This window comes from Gadus chalcogrammus, chromosome 4 (assembly GCF_026213295.1).
Source record: "Gadus chalcogrammus isolate NIFS_2021 chromosome 4, NIFS_Gcha_1.0, whole genome shotgun sequence".
Lineage (NCBI taxonomy): Eukaryota > Metazoa > Chordata > Actinopteri > Gadiformes > Gadidae > Gadus > Gadus chalcogrammus.
Window position 1 is genome coordinate 13,285,010 of NC_079415.1, and position 16,648 is coordinate 13,301,657.

General features: G+C 41.8%; 1 protein-coding gene across 1 annotated transcript; it reads right to left on the reverse strand.

The window, feature by feature from the left end:
* Window positions 1–55: 55 nt before the first annotated feature.
* Window positions 56–13,580, reverse strand: LOC130381325 (FYN-binding protein 1-like). The gene is made up of 17 exons (XM_056588844.1): window positions 12,989–13,580; window positions 11,273–11,402; window positions 10,755–10,828; window positions 10,480–10,502; window positions 10,185–10,237; window positions 9,472–9,592; window positions 8,875–9,034; window positions 7,948–8,086; window positions 5,553–5,572; window positions 5,341–5,413; window positions 4,445–4,485; window positions 4,169–4,241; window positions 3,838–3,931; window positions 3,500–3,662; window positions 2,972–3,005; window positions 2,835–2,866; window positions 56–2,704 (listed from the first exon to the last, which is right to left on the reverse strand). The coding sequence occupies exons 1-17, from the start codon at window positions 13,527–13,529 to the stop codon at window positions 2,682–2,684; spliced, it is 1,794 nt and encodes a 597-aa protein (XP_056444819.1). The 5' UTR covers window positions 13,530–13,580; the 3' UTR covers window positions 56–2,681.
* Window positions 13,581–16,648: the final 3,068 nt, after the last annotated feature.

Sequence of the window (16,648 nt, forward strand, 5' to 3'; positions counted from 1 at the left end):
CCTGCTAATGTAAAGTGCAAATCTGTAGGATCGGGCCACCGCGGTGATGTTTGCGGTGCAGCATAACTGATTGCTAGTATCACACCGAGGTTTCTGGCAGTTGGAGAAGGAGATGCCACACACCCCAGCTCGATCCCTCCGCTCAACTACCTCAGCTGGCAGCTGGTACGGCCATCGCTAAGAGCAAGCAAAGGTCGTCTGCAAAGTCACAACTTTTCTCTGTTTTGGGACCTCAGTGGTGGAACAAGCTCCCTGCCGATGTCAGGATCACGGAGTCGCTCACCAGCTTCCGCAAAAGACTCAAAACTCACCTGTTCAGAGTTCACCTTGACTCTGCATAGCCACCCAGCCCCTTCCGGCCACCATTGTATGTTGTACGTCCTGGCACTTAATGTACGCACTTATTGTACGCACTTATTTATAGTACTTAATTGTATTGCATCTGCAGTAGCTGCTATCACTGCTGTACACAGGGAATGGGTTAGGCTAGCGATTGTTAGTATTGGCACTTGGTTCTTTGAACATCTTTACTGTACTGACAGCGATATATTGTTTCACTTCTTATGACAAATGTACTTATTGTAAGTCGCTTTGGATAAAAGCGTCTGCTAAATGCCCTAAATGTAAATGTAATCGACTATATCAGCGACGGCAAGAATGTGGTGTGCTTTCTTCAATTCCATCCTGTGGAAAATACGTTGCTGCACTGATGGTGTTTCTGAAGTGGGGCCGGGCCAGTGTTTGTAGACAGTACAGCAGGGACTCTGCTGAGTAGGTGAACGGCTCTCCCTACTGGTTGCTGGCCAACATTAAACCATGAATAACTAGGGGAAAAAACGCCAAAGATAATATGAACAGACTCCAATGGATATTGATATGAGGATATCTATTCTCATTAGTGCTGTCAAGCGATTCAAATATTTAATCGCGATTAATCTCATTAATGTCATAGTTAACTCACGATTAATCGCGATTGCTCAATTTTTTTTCTATGCTAAATATCCCTTGATTTCTTTGTCACATTGATTTTTCTCAATCTAATGCTCTTATCAACATGGAGAAGTGCATCTGCTTGCCTTTTTTTATTGATAACAACGGCATATACTGATCAAAACAGGACGATACAAAAAAAAAGCCTATAGTGCAATTAAACGATGAAGATACATTCATACTGCCTTGAACATAGCAGTCAGGCTACTGCTTCTTTGTTTTGAGCCAAAGAAAAAAATAAATTAAAAAAAAGAAAGAATTGCGTTAATCGCGCGATAAAAAAATTAACGCAGTTAAAATTGGTTTGCGTTAACGCCGTTAATAACGCGTTTAACTGACAGCACTTATTCTCATGTAATGATATAACTGAAGTAGAAGTAAAGCCGTAATAGGGATTGTTATGAATTTCACCCCATGTGCACCTGGTCGTTTGATCGAAACTTCTGCTTTTAAAATGCAGTGTGACAAAATTGATTTGCATGGATTCCCAGCAGCATTTCCCAGTACATCCAATGCAAATATGGATTATAATGTAGAATGGAAGTACCCTTTTGGTATTGTTTTTATCTTTGCAGGAAAATGACACAACGAAGTGAAACATGTTACACTGCATTATGCTGTGGCCCTTCCTTACCACACTTTGCCAAAAAAAACAATGTTCCGCTCACTTTTTCATAATAATACGCCAAATCTTTGAAAGGGTTATCTATAAATGATCTTATAGATAAACCTTCCAATTCCTTATACAGTCTCAGACATTTAAAGACACAAAGTAAAATCAAGAGGTAAGACAGAATCACTGAAATATGTATCTGCTTGACTGCTTCTATGGCAGTAAATATTGTGTTTTTAATCTAAATGTATGCATTCATGATTTCTCTACCATACCAGCCTACCCAGTGGAAAATACAAGCTGGTTGGCTTATCTATCCATACATCTAGGTGGAAACTCCCTTGTGAAGTCACTATATCACAAAGGAGGTTTTGAAATCGCTTTTAATGCGATAAATATTTATTTTACAGTAGAAAATGTGTTTGTCTGTGCATTTGTAGCTTACTGAACACAATATCTCCTTCCCCAGATATACCAAGTGTCAGACTTATACAGTCTCACAGTGTGAGACTGTACAAGTGTCGGCTCTAACTAAGGCCCCGTCCACACTGGCGACAACAATCTTTTCCCCTCCGTTTTCCTTTGATGCGTTTCAGGAATATCTCTGTAAAGACAGACTCATTGCGAAATCGCATCTAGCTGTAGAAACGCTGTGGTATATATTCAGGGCCACTGTGTGGCGCTGATTCTCCACCATTAAAAGAAGAAGACGAGGCGGAGAAAGCAGTTTTTAAACCTTTTCGATTTTGCAGAGAATACTTTTTAATGTAGAGTTAGTAATACAATTTAGCAAGGGGCTGTATTTAAAGTTACAAAAATCAAACAAATCAAATTTGACGGACCTCCAAAGTTTCCTTCGTGGTGGGGGGGCGATGACGCCATCGTTTGCGTATCTGGCGTCCACACGAATCCAAACACGAAAAACATTGTGTGTGTGGGGCCTTAAACTGCTGCTCTTGTGATTGGTTGTAATATCTTTGCACGTAATAAATAATCAAACAACATGAAACAAGTTATACCAAAAGGTAATAATTCAACAAAGCCTGTCAAAAAATAAATCCCAGTTTATTGTCTTCCTTCAGTCGTTGTCATAGATGCATTCTGAAAATCAATTGGGACATGAATTAATTGTGTGTTCACAAGTAACCATTATTAACAAATACTTTATTAGTCTAAATATTGGTGATGATAGGATGACAGATGCATATATCTGTTTCTGTTTAAAACCCACCGTCTCCAATGTCGTCATATATGTCCCCATCGCTGAAACGTTACCAGTGAGAACAACGAGTTAGTTGAGTCGATTCATTATTAGATCACAATCCTCAGCCTGCATGTGATGTATGTATTCACGTGTGTCATACTTACTCTGTGACAATATGGCTGGTTAGAACGGTGCCAACTGGAAGAGAGAGCAGATGAGATGTTAAAAGCTATTTTCAAATCCTGCTGAAGCGTAGTTCATTTCACCATCATTGTTTCGTGGGCTCAGCATGACTCAAAGAGTGGTAAAGGTTAAACATGGTTGTTTATTCAGGGTAAATGGACATGCACTCTGGAGGAGGTTCAGGAAGCACCTCCCGGATCAAGGTAAAAATCCAGTCTATATTGGTAGGGGCTGCATGGTACATAAGCCACGCCTACAGGGTCAGATTTAGCCAGGTATAGCTTAAGTTTATAAAGGTATGGGGTGTAGGAGCAGAATCTAGTCTAAACCGGTGCTAGCATTGCAAATGGGTGGTCCAATGAGGTACTAATGTCAGCTTTAATATCATGTGGTATAATGAGGTTACAGAAGAAATGAATCTACAATCAAAAAGAGTTACTGACAGGCAAACAGCCACATGTTATCGGCTGCTCCAGTACACAACATACAGATGACGGTAGCCCGCTCACATTTTCCCTCTTCGTTGCGGCAAACAAGTTTGTTATCCACGGCTTTCACGATGACATCAAGCGTCTCCCCGGGTTTCACCGGCAGATCTTTCCCACTAAGCTTCTTCAGCGTTAATGTAGGTATGATGGTCACCTGGTAAAGAACCTGAATCTCCCCTTCATACTGAACAGGACACAAGACACGTCCATGAGATTAATTTGGTGAACCTCGTTTTAGGTGATAGTGTACGAACATTTCCAAAGGGTCCAAAACTTAAAAGGCAATTTTGAGTGAGTGATAGTATTGTTATGATTGGTATTAAGAACAAAAGTAACTTATAGCTTATAAAGGGACACACTTTAAACTTTTTTCTGAATTCCTTTTCCTCTTTTTCCAACTTTTTCTGTCGCTTTGGATCGATTTCCTCCATCTTAGTTTTTGTTGGTGGATGACTGAAATACAAAAAAAGATTTTTTTTATATCACTATCAAAGTATGTCAGTTAAAGGTGCTTGAGTTAAAATTTAAGAGCTATCATTTGACTGTAACTGATAAAAAAGCAATAGGTTTCTTTTAGTGAGTGAAATGTTCTGTCAGAATATCTGTTTCCTACGCCGGCCTCTGTATGTTTCGAGGCAATGTGAGACACACAGCAAATTAGATCAACAGCATCAAAATGTGACGCCTTACCTGCTGACCGGGAGGGGAGGAGGAACCACCTGTGAGTCAATATCGTCGTAGATTTCATCATCGATCAATGCTCCTTTATCCAACAAATGAAGACAAAGGTTTGCTGTTTGGCAGAATCTAGCATACTGGTACAGGTAACAGGAGAGCTACACAGTGATAGTAAAAAAGTTGAGACTATTGACAAAATTCACACCTGTAGAAATACTTCTACAAAAGGTGATGGCATATCACAAATATTTTTGTGAAAGAGTGAAAGATTGAATCAAATTGTATTACCTGGTTGTCCTTTCGCAGTGAACTGGCTGGGCGGAGGCACTCTGGCAGAAAATAAATATATGTTTATTTTATACTTTATGAATGTTAATCACTCATTATGACATATTTACAGCAAATAGTTACACAAGTAATCAGAATTAAAAGTTAATTATCATATTACATAGAAATATCAATTTTAGAATCAAATAAAGGAAATAATTCAGAACGATTCCATCTGTTCTGATTGGTTAAGCAGCAAGATTTCACCCATGGTCTGATTGGTGGCACCACAACAGGCCAGCAGGTATTACAAAGTAACATCTCCACATTCAGCGTTAGCATCGGCAAAATTGATCGGTTAGGGAGAGTTAGCTCAAGAGAAGAGTGGAGTTGTGTAAGTGGTAAGCTGATGATTAGTGCCAATTGGACCGTGTTGTTAGCTATGTTAGCTCATCATCTTCTGACTACGGAGGACGTTTTACTCATTTGCGCCGGCAGCAGGTTTCTTCTTCTCAAACATCCGTAGAAGTAGAGTCTTTGGAGAAGACTTTGGAGCTTCCAAAACGCTTAAAGGGCAAGGCCGACCAAGAGGGAGTTAATGGGTAGAACGTCTTTATTCTTTCTATCAAAGGCTTTTTACATTAGCTCATCAATAGAAAATAACTAACTAAGCTCTTTAGTGCAACTTCTCAAAAAATATTTTCGATGTTTATTCCTAGTTATTATTTATTCCCACTTATTCAATGAATTAATGAATTATTTACGTTTTTCCATTTCACAACTAGATGTATCGAGCCAATGTAGGTAGTGGCATTAATATGAGGTTTAAAAGGGTTTTCTATAACTTAAAAACAACGTGGTTTGAAGCACTTGAAAAAATGTGACAGTATTATTTCTGTTGATTCAACACTCCTCACCTGACGTCCAGACTGGCATCGATAGCATCATCATATATCTCCTCAGTGTCGTCTGGTGGCGGTGGTAAAATGACTGCAGACGGTAAAATAAGAGGTCAACCATCAAGTAGTCAGAAGAAATATATCAGCTTGTCATGATACTCAGTTCTACAGTCTCAATGAATCAGGACACGAATACGAAGGAGGGAAAGATACATAGATGTACAACATACCTCTTGATCCTCTGATCCCACTGTTGCAACAACAAAACATAAACCACATATTAATGTAAATATTCCCCTTACATTTTCGATCCAAATTTTACACATCCAAATCTCCTTCATTCCGATGCTACATTTAGCATCAGTCTGGTGAGGAGGGTTGTAGGCTTGACCTTTGACTTTAGCTGTACCACTACATTTTCATAAAGACCTTTGGCATTCTACCTTATATGCAAATGGTATAAAGTAGATAAAAACACATGCAGTGGCTGAGCAAAGAGTTCCAGCACCCGTTTTTCAACAATTATTCCTGCAAATAAGCCGTGGCCAAGGGAAAACTGATGAAAATAAAGTCAGCAACACTGCTTATTTGTGTTAATCTAGCAAACACAAATGACACAATAAAAACAGAAAACACAAAAAATCTATGCATAACCTTTCAATGGAAGAAAATCATTGAATGCACCAACAACACTATTTTGGAAATAATAAAAATTTAAATTATTTTACGGCCACATCATTTTCAAAGACCTTAGTTTTTCTCGATTGTATACACACAAAAAATGAACTAGAACTAGAACTAGAACTAGAAGACCAACTAATTGCCGATAAGTCTAACTCACTTATCACCTGTTCAAACTCAACTGGCAAAACACTTAAATCATGTGTCAGAGCATAAAAGAGGACTCGGTGAACTCTACTGTGTTGTAGATATGGTTCTTTGGACTGATCAGGTTTGGGGGTGGGATGCTGATTTACATCTAGATCTGTTTCACCTCATTTATATTCTTATTTTGATTTTTTATTGGCCTACGAAAAGCTTTTTATGGCAGTTCAACTGAAGATTTTACTGTATTACAGTAAAAAAAAAATATATTTGCTTTGTTACCTTTTGTACTTCCCCCGAAAGACTGAAGTTTAAAAATCTTCTTACTGTAATGTTTTTCATTTTACTTATCATTGCAATTAAAGGTTATTTATTTAATTGCATTATTATGCAATTAAAGATATATTGTCAGAACAATGTTGCAGCATCAACTATAGGTGAACAGTATGACTCTCGGAAGCTGGAATTGTGAGTTTAGCCCATTTGAGCTCATTGGATAGACAAATATGCATTTTATCCTATTCTGATACGTTTGTGTCAATGCAATACTGATATGATATGATATATTCACAGTATTGTATCACAATATTGCAATAGTCTTTATACTATATGTACCACCTAATTGCAACTTAAAAAAATAAGATAAAACATGTGTAAATAGTATTTTGATGGAAGTGTTTTGAATTTATCACACCAGTGTTTAATTGATGCTCTGTAACTGTACTTTCACACCAAAAGCTGTGAAAGATGGAAAAATCGCTGAATAGCTCAAACCGCAACGCTGTCGATATTTACAGCTCAAATCGCTCTTGCGATTTTGCTTTTCCATTTAAAGGAGCCGCGCTTTTTGCCTGCACGCTTGTAGTTGAGGCAAATGCTGCTGCTGATGCCGAGCCACAAAAACACAAGATAGTCATATTAGAAATAGATTTTTGTGCGGTATCTCCCTGCTTCTGAAATGCTTGCACATCTCCACCCGCCGCTCGTCCGCTGGTTTCCATCAGCATTCCACTGTTCGACCATCCCTGTTGCGTAATGCGGATTGCGTATGCCCTCATTCATTGTTGAAATCATATGCTGGATGCTTTATTCTTTCTATGTGTTTTTTAGTTAATGATCGGGCTATAATAAGACCATGTTGGCTATGCAATCCCGGACAAATACGATGCCCTGCAATAGCCGCAATTATTCTCTCATGCACCATGATGAAGGAACAAAACTAGGAACTGAAGTTCTCGCGTATGTTTACCGGGACCCACGCCGCTGAGAGACATCTACATTCCGATTGGCTGGCGGTCATTTACTGTCGAAATGCTGCTAGCTCATTTGCATAGAGTTGAGCTGTTTTGAACTCTAATTTAAAGCTTTACAGCTTTAAAGCTATCGCCCATTGTTTATCGCTCCTATCGCTTTATCGCTCATGTCTAATAGAAAGTGAATGGGCGTTTATCGCTCAAAACACTTTACAGCTTTTGGTGTGAACACACAGTAAGAGGTATTCATTTGATGGCTGTGTTTACTGTTTGGTGGAAAACACAAAAGAAAAACTACACAAAAGAATTTGTGTAGTTTTGACAAAACATTAACTCTTCTCAGGTTTGTGTTTAGAGTTTTGAGAAATTGAGCTATATTTTCAGAAAACGTGTTTAAGCGATTGAGAAAAACTGTAATAAATGTTGCGATTTTTGTAAAGTAATTTCCTCAAGAATAAAACCCCAAATACCACCTGTAGTACCCTCGCCTACCACCGGTGGTGCGCGAACCACAGGTTGAAAAACACTGGGGTAGATTGTGGGTTACCTGTCGGGGTGGTTGTTGGAGACGTCCACATCGTCGTAAACCTCCTGATCATCAATCTCCTGGGGGGGCTGGGGGCCCTGCTGCTGCTGCTTCCAGCTCTGCAGGTCCACCTCCACACAGTCGTTCTTCAGATAGCCGACTGGAGCAGGGAGCGAGAAATAGGGAATAGGAGAGAGAGAGAGAGAGAGAGAGAGAGAGAGAGAGAGAGAGAGAGAGAGAGAGAGAGAGACATATGGGGTAGTCGGGTAGAGAGGGAGAGGGAAGAATTGAGTGGGAGAGAGAGAGGGAGAGAGAGAGGGGGAAAGAGTTAGTGAGGACAAAGCGAGAGAAAGAGAGAGAGAGGGAGGGAGAGAGGGAGAGGGAAAGAGTTAGTGAGAGAGAGGGAAAGAGTAAGTGAGAGAGAGAGAGAGAGAGAGAGAGAGAGAGAGAGAGGGAGAGGGAGAGGGAGAGAGAGAGAGAGGGAGAGAGATATGGAGTAGTGGGGTAGAGAGGGAGAGGGAAAAAGTGAGTGGGAGAGAGAGAGAGAGAGAGAGAGAGAGGGAGGGAGGGAGGGGGAGAGAGAGAGAGAGGGGGAAAGAGTTAGTGAGGACAAAGCGAGAGAAAGAGGGAGAGAAAGAGGGAGAGAGAGAGAGGGAGAGAGAGTGAGGGAGAGGTAAAGAGTTAGTGAGAGAGAGCAAGAGAGAGAGGGAGAGAGAGAGAGAGGGAGAGAGAATTGGAGAGAAAGCGACAGATAAATGGGGACACATGTCTTCTCAAAAACACAAATCCTCAAATAAAAATAAAATAACAAAGATATTTTACCTATGTTATTATATTTGTTATTTGTTTACAATGGCGCCCATGAGTGCATTGATTGTTAGCATGGCCATATATAAAACAGCTCTACATAAAAGTCATTGGTTATAAGTGAAGAGAGATGAAACCTACTGGAGCCGTTTGCCAGCCGACCCAGCCACTTCCCCTCCGGGTTGTCCTGGACACGAATGATGTCCACACAGTCCCCCTTCTTCAGGGCCAGGTCCGTCTTACTGCCCTTGCATTCCACCAACACCTTGACCTGGTGCATCTTCTCAAGGGGGCCCACCAGCTGGGGCACACACACACACACACACACACACACACACACATGCAGACAAACACAAACACACAGACACACACACACGTATGCACGCATGCACATACACGTACGCACCCACAGACGCATACAGGCACACATGTATGCACACATATGCACACATACACACACACGCACACACATGTATACACAAACACGCACACACACACGCACGCACGCCGAAACACACGCACACATATGCACACACACGCAGAAACACACACACACACACACAGATAAAGAAGAAGAAATACATCAACATCTGAGGTGTACATTTTTTTTTTTTGTTATTATAGGCTGTTACTAGTGACAGCCTGTTGTCACATACTGTTCTGCCATGTTTCATTAAGCCCTTTTTATAACAGTGTACAATAGGAGGATTGCATTATTATAAAAAAATGTTTCCCCACTTTAAACTTTTTGCGGGCCTCGTTCTCCTTCTTCTCTCTCTCTTTCTGCTCTTTCTTTTCAGCTTCCAGTCGCTTTTTCTCCTCCTTCTGCTTTTCTTTCGATTCTTGCTCTGCTGCTTCCCTTTTGGACGAGAGGAGAGAAAGAGAAAGGGCGAGCGGTCTACATGTGATTGTATCTCAATAGTGTTGTCATAAGCACGAAAAAACATATTAAAGAATTATTCATTAATTAATATGGATTTATCAACAGACCCCTTTTCATCATAGGACAAATACCACTGCTCATCAAACTTATCACAGGTCTGCTTCTTTTCTGAACCAGAGCAGCACTGGCAGTAGGCCACACAAATGGTTATCATACATTGAGCATGGACCATGCTAGCCTAGAGACCATAGCTTGGAGGTCATAGCAGGATGGAGTGAACAGAGTGTGCGGTCACGTGATCAGGATGGAGTGAACAGAGTGTGAGGTCACGTGATCAGGATGGAGTGAACAGAATGTGAGGTCACGTGATCAGGATGGAGTGAACAGAATGTGAGGTAACGTGATCATGATGGAGTGAACAGAACGGAGGTCAGGTGATCAGGGTGGTCTCCAGGCTGGGACCGTGCGCCCTGGTGCACTGAAGTAGCAGACCCATCGGGGACAAGGATCTATTGGGTTATTCTCTTATTAGATATCTTTCTCTGGTAAAGGTTAGACTTGTCCTCACCATCGTTCATCTAGTTCTTCATACGTCTCACCATCGCTCTCGTCATCTTGTGGCTAAATATAAAATAAAATAAATTTAATACAACCTGATAGAGCACAAACAGAAAAAAGTTTTTTTGTTCTCACTGAATTGATTAACAATAGCATTGTTCATCTCATGTAGTGTGATTTACATGTCGTATTGTCAACACAATACGACATCCGTTTACATATTTAAGCTGGAATGTGTGTCAGTGTGTGTAAACATGCATTTCAATGTGCGTATAAATGTGTTTAAAGTGTGTTTAGAATTTTACCTTGGACACGAGCCGTGGTCGACCTAAAGGGAAAGAACATTAAATCATCACATTAACACAATAATATCAGTCTAAAACACCAGCCATCTCTCTCTCTCTCTCTCTCTCTCTCTCTCTCTCTCTCTCTCTCTCTCTCTCTCTCTCTCTCTCTCTCTCTCTATATATATATATATATATATATATATATATATATATATCTGAGCTTGTGTGTGTGTGTGTTTTTTGTTTTGTGGAGCTGTTGTGGGAGACGTTGGAGGCTCTGTGTGTGTGTGTACCTTCGGTTGAGGGTGGTGGGGGTGGAGCAGTTTTAATCAAGCCCACATCATCGTATTCCTCTGGATCCGGTTCACTATGAAAGGAAGAAATATCTGGTTGTACGTGTCATGCTAGTAATATTTGTGTGTGTGTGTGTGTGTGTGTGTGTGTGTGTGTGTGTGCGTGTGTGTGTGTGTGTGTGTGTGTGTGTGTGTGTGTGTGTGTGTACATGAGCGTGCATGCTTATGTTCATTGGTGTGTGTGTGTGTGTGTGTGTGTGTTTGTGCGTGTGTGTATTAGTGTGTACGAGCACACGTGCTTGGGTACTTTCGTGTTTGTATGTGTGTGTGTGTGTGTGTGTGTGTGTGTGTCTGTGTGTGTGTGTTTGTGTGTGTTTGCGTGTGTGTTAGTGTGTACGAACATGTGTCCGTGTGTACATTTGTTTGTATGTGTGTGTGTGTGTGTGTGCGTGTGTGTTAGTGTGTACGAACATGTGTCCGTGTGTACATTTGTTCGTGTGTGTGTGTGTTGTGCACACCTAATCCCCGGGTGTCGGGGTGGCAGACTTGGAGCCATGGGCTGAGCAGATAAGGGCGGGGTCCCACCACCGTTGCTTTGGTTACTGGGGTGAGAAGCTGGTGGAGGCGGGACAATGACTGGTCCCTGATCTGTGATGTCACAAAACAAAACCTCGTCATCATAGGCAGTGACATGGCAGAGTGGGGCCACTTCTGAAACACCCCACTGTGGTACCTTAAAGGTGACATATTATACCACCAGGAGGGAGTGTGATTAGCAATAACTAGCCGTTATGGAAATCTGCCACTTCTGACCTCACAAGTGGGCGTGTTTCCACCTAGATGTATGACGGAGAGATGAGTAACGTTTGCTATAGTCCACTGGGTAGTCTTGTATACTGATCCAACCATCTAGGGGGATAAGCCCACTTGTGATGTCAAAAGAGGTTGATTTTCCACGGCTTGTAACAGCTAATCACACTCACACCTGGTGGTATAATGTGTCACCTTTAACGTGGCTTGGTTAAGCCATGTTCCTTAACCTTGATTAAGGCGGTTCCCAGGACAGACCATAATGTTGTGCGTAACTCAGGTTCCCCAGCTGGTTTGACTTTCGACAAGTCAATTGAAGTTCTGAAAAAATGCAACTTTTCGATTCGTTTTTCTCCTTCCCCTCAACGCTAAACGACGATGCATTAAAACATCTATAAACAGTGACTTTAAGTAGAATGTGGAACTTGGGAATGTTTTAAAATAAGGTTGCGGGCAGATAAGTTGGGGGCAATTGAGGAACTAAAATTGTTTCCTCTAAAGGTCCTCTTAGGTTTTAGCTGGGTTTATCATGAACTTCTTTTATTAAACCACTCTTACTTGGTCAAAACTAAATTGGGGCATTTTTAAATATAAGTGCCTTGATTGTTATCTGAAGAGTAAACAGAAAAGAGATAAACTTGGTCTAGTGCCAATAATCAATCCAACACACATGTGTATGCATTAGCAGAAACCACAACCCTGAAATTATATTTCACTGAAATGTAGTTTCACTCGTTCAAATCTAACACTAATGCTATACCTTTCTGCGGGAAGAAAAACACAAGTGGCAGGATGGCGGTTTCTTAAGACGAATGCAACACATGTTTTCCTAGAGCTGCCTACAGTCTACACAGGTTTTATATCAAACCTTTACTGATGCTTTGTCTAAGGACATTAGTGATGTTAGTGATGAGGGTCTGAGATTTATTGTCAGCAATACAAAAAAAAGAAAACTGTGTGTTAGTTTTGCTTCCTGTTGTGTTGACTTTGATGACCTAAGCTATAAAATATAAAAATTTCATGATTGTGGAATAAACCTCACTTATTTTTACAAAAATCTATCTTGGTTCACCCTCGCATTTCTAATTTCCCATCTCCATGGAAACCCAACTTGTGTTAACAAATGGAACAATCACTCAAACCAATCAGGTATGCTGCCCGCTGTCCCATACCTGTTCTTTAATGAGCAGGTATTCACTGTAGCTTTAAGACATCATTAAAAAACATCATTGTGTCTAAACATTTGGATTATACTATAAACTATAGAATATATGATACAAAAAAAATGCAACATAATACATTATACATAATAAATAATGTATGATAAGATTATATATAAAATATTTTCTTTATGTATAATGTATAAAGTATAATGTAAAATCTATAATGTACAATGTATAGAATGTTTAAAAAAAAACACTGACCAGGGCCTTTGGCCTGTCCCCTGAAGCGGTCCAGGTTGACCCGGGGCGGGCGGTTGGGTTTGGCGGGCGGCGGGCCGAGCAGCAGGGGGTTGGGCAGGGGGTTCCTCCTGGGCGCCCCGTCCGGATCCCCCCCATTTTGCTGAGGAGCCGGACGGGAGTCCAAGTTCCTCCTGATGAAACTACCAGGCTTCTTATTGACCAGAGGCTTCGGAGGAGGGGTGGAATTCCTGGCGTCCACCGCCTTCGGCGGGTTCGGCTTCGTCTTCTCCATCGCCATCGCCCCGGAAGCGCTGATGGGGGCGATGGTGAAGCCCATGGGCAGCCGGGAGGCCGAGGCGTTGATGTGTTTGTTCTCGGACTCCGCTTTGGCGTCCTCGCCGTGCAGCCATGTCTTCGTGACGGCGCTGCTCGGTTTCTGCTGCGCCGGGGGCGCCTTGGACATCAGGCCGCCGTGATTGGAGGCTGTACCACCAGCGCCGCCGCCGCCACCGCCGCCGCCGCCGCCGTCTCTCACCCAGGAGGGCTTGACGGTCGTGGGCATCACAGGGGGCGGCTTGTGGAAGGCAGGTCGCGACTCAGTGAGGGGGGCACTGCCGGGGGGCTTCAGGACGGGGAGTTTGGGTTTGGGGAGCGTGGGCTCGGGGTGGCCGCGTGGAAAGGGCTTGCCGCCGCTGCCGCTGCCGCTGCCGCTGCCGCCGTGTTCCTCCTGGGGCACGGAGAAGCGGCCGGCCAGAGCCTTGGCCGTCTCCTGGCCTCCACGTGGAGCTCCTTTGCAGGAGGAGGTGGACGAGGGTTTAGGGAAAGCGGGTTTTGAAGGAAAGCTGGAGGGGCCATCAAAGCTAGGCTTCTTGGGCAGCAAGAAGGGGGGAGTGGGGGAGGAGGTGGAGGAGGAGGACAGGGTGGGATGCAAGGGCGTCTTGAGACGTCCGGGATGAGAGGGAGACCCTGTGCTGTCTGTCTGGGGGCTGGCGGTCTGAGCGGCCTGGAAGCGAGCCCTGATGGCTTTCACATCTGATTCCTGGTGGGAAAATGTAGAGTTGTTTCAGTTAGTGTTAGTGCTGCGTGATAGTTCGCTTCCCAGGTCGTCGGGTCATTCAAAAGAGGAATGCAGTCATGGCTTTTGTCGCGTGCGTGAGCATTAAATGATCGTACCACAACCACCGACATCCTAACACACAGGATGTGGTGTTTTTTCATGATTCACCTAAAAAAGGCGATGTTATAAAAAAAAAGACTGAAACAAGAAGAATCAAACTAATGGCAGCCACGCTTTGTTTTTACATTGAATTACCTACTTTGGTTTGCGGTAAGTAGTCACTGCACACCTGTGTACTCTTTTACACTTTGTACTCAAAAATCGACAAAGAAGCTAGTTGAATCCACACACAAGGCGAATTCATGCTTTATTTACTTAATCAAGGCTAGTTTGAATGAGGCTTCAGAAGTGAAGGAAGTAAAGATAAAGGGGGAACGACTACAGTGACTTGCCTTATTCACGCCATAGAATTGAAAACTGCACCAGTGAGTCACACTGCGGTGGATTGAGTACAACCAATGAAGTATTGATCTACTTGCGTTGTATTTAAAGTCATCAGCATAAATGCTCATGTAGGCCTCCATTTCTGACAGCATAAACACAGCAGGCCATGTATTGAGAAAAGGCTTGTTTTGTTCTGCTGCTGTGTCCAAACAGTGGTTAACCCAAAATGATCCAACGCAATGTTTCTAGGAACATTGACAGACTGCTGCAATAGTCTACTTTACAGTACTGTCAAATGCTATGACTACTACTTGCACAACTGTAATTTGAAATGTATGCAGTATAAATGTATAGAAGTAGTAGTAGTAGTAGTAGTAGTTGTAGTAGTAGTAATAGTCGTTTTTATAATAGTGGTAGTAGTAGCAATAGTAGTTGTTGTAGTATTAGTAGTATCCTACAAAATGAGTAAGAGAGTTTTTTCTTGTCCTCTGGGGGCAAGGGTGAGGGGGGAATCATAAATATATGGCCTGTTTAGCCCTTTGAGGCTGTACCTTTGATTAAGGGCTATACAAAATTGAATTGAATTTAATACAGAAACACCTGATTGCCGAGAAACCTGTTTGCCAAGTTACCAGGGCAGTGTTATTGTTTTCAGAGCCATACATAATGCTGTGCACAAATGTTCGTCGGTTCATTGTCTGTAATATAACAGAGAGCTTCTGCAACCTAATGCTCAGGCGATCATCGTTCCTGGCTAAAGTATATATGCTCTATTTGTATACTTTCCCTTTCACTTGTATCTTCTATTTGGCACCACTTCAATGTAAAATACATAAATAATATTTAATACACTAGGGACTCCAGTGAATTGCTTCTCACATTTCTAGGTCAGCGTGATTCCGCATGATGTTACATTCTTACTTCATACAATAATAAAAAATTGTATCCAGTAAAAAAAAAAAATCTACAAAACATTACAACATTTAATGTATGGTAAGAATATCAAAAATGTGCAATTTATTAACTAACAACAACAAACAACAACATTAATCTGTCTGAGGTCATAACTAGTTTGATACTGATGGACTGGTACTGGCTTACCATTACAACAAAGAGGAAGCATTAGATGTATTTCCAATGTGGTGAAAAGAGACGCTTTCACCATCATCTTTCACAATCCAGCTGACACAACAACTGCTTCCACTGCTGCTTCTCCATTACTGGCTGGCAACTCCATTGAGTAAGGAACTAACTCTCAGGCTTTCATATGCAAAAGCAACACCAAATGAAGTTTAGTATTTAATGCTTTAACCTTGGAAATGTCACACATGTTTCTTATATGAAGTACACAAAACTGTGATAGTATTCAGCTGATAATAACCCAATCTACTAGCATATAAGAAACTTATTTAGAAAAGTAAATGAGGATACATTTCAGTGTTTAAAATGCATACAAAAATGATATACGGAAATAACATAGCTGAATACAGGTGGAATACAAACACAAGTTATTGCCTGATCGACTAAGTAAACATAGGTCAATGGTTACTCGTTACTGAAGTGAATCGGATACAACTTTCACACCAGATGAAACCCAGGCAAGTTTCGAAGAAACCTCACGCTTGTTCACATATCCATGAAAACCTCATGATCTTCCATCAAACCGATGTGGTGCCATTCCTCAACGCTGGGAAGCTACAGAGACAGACCATAATAAGTCATGTTGGTACTCACCATTTTCAGGACGGCAATAATCCCAGACTTCTGTGAGAGAGTGCTGATGAGTGTGTGAGTGTGAATGAGTTACCAAGGCTGTCATAAAGACACACTAACGGACACAAATACACACACAAACACACGCCCATACACACACAGATAAAGGAGGAGAAATACAAGAGCAACCACTGAGGTCTATATCTGAGCCTGGATGTCAAGTCTCTGTTTGTATCTGTGTGTGTCTATGTGTGCAACAGGGGCAATGCTAATGACTATCTACTTCCTCTCTCCACAGTTTGTATGTGAATGCATTGTGTGTGTGTGTGTGTGTGTGTGTGTGTGTGTGTGTGTGTGTGTGTGTGTGTGTGTGTGTGTGTGTGTGTGTGTGTGTGTGTGTGTGTGTGTGTGTGTGTGTGTGTGTGTGTGTGTGTGTGTGTGTGCAGGTCTCACAACCTCTTATCTCC

Excerpts from the sequence above, each read along its gene's own strand:
- LOC130381325 (XM_056588844.1), bottom strand. The coding sequence starts at position 13,529 with ATGCCCACGACCGTCAAGCCCTCCTGGGTGAGAGACGGCGGCGGCGGC. Across the intron at positions 5,573-7,947 it reads TCCAACAACCACCCCGACAG|TGGGATCAGAGGATCAAGAG; the intron begins GTAACCCACAAT and ends TTGTTGCAACAG. Across the intron at positions 3,663-3,837 it reads AATTCAGAAAAAAGTTTAAA|TATGAAGGGGAGATTCAGGT; the intron begins GTGTGTCCCTTT and ends TGTCCTGTTCAG.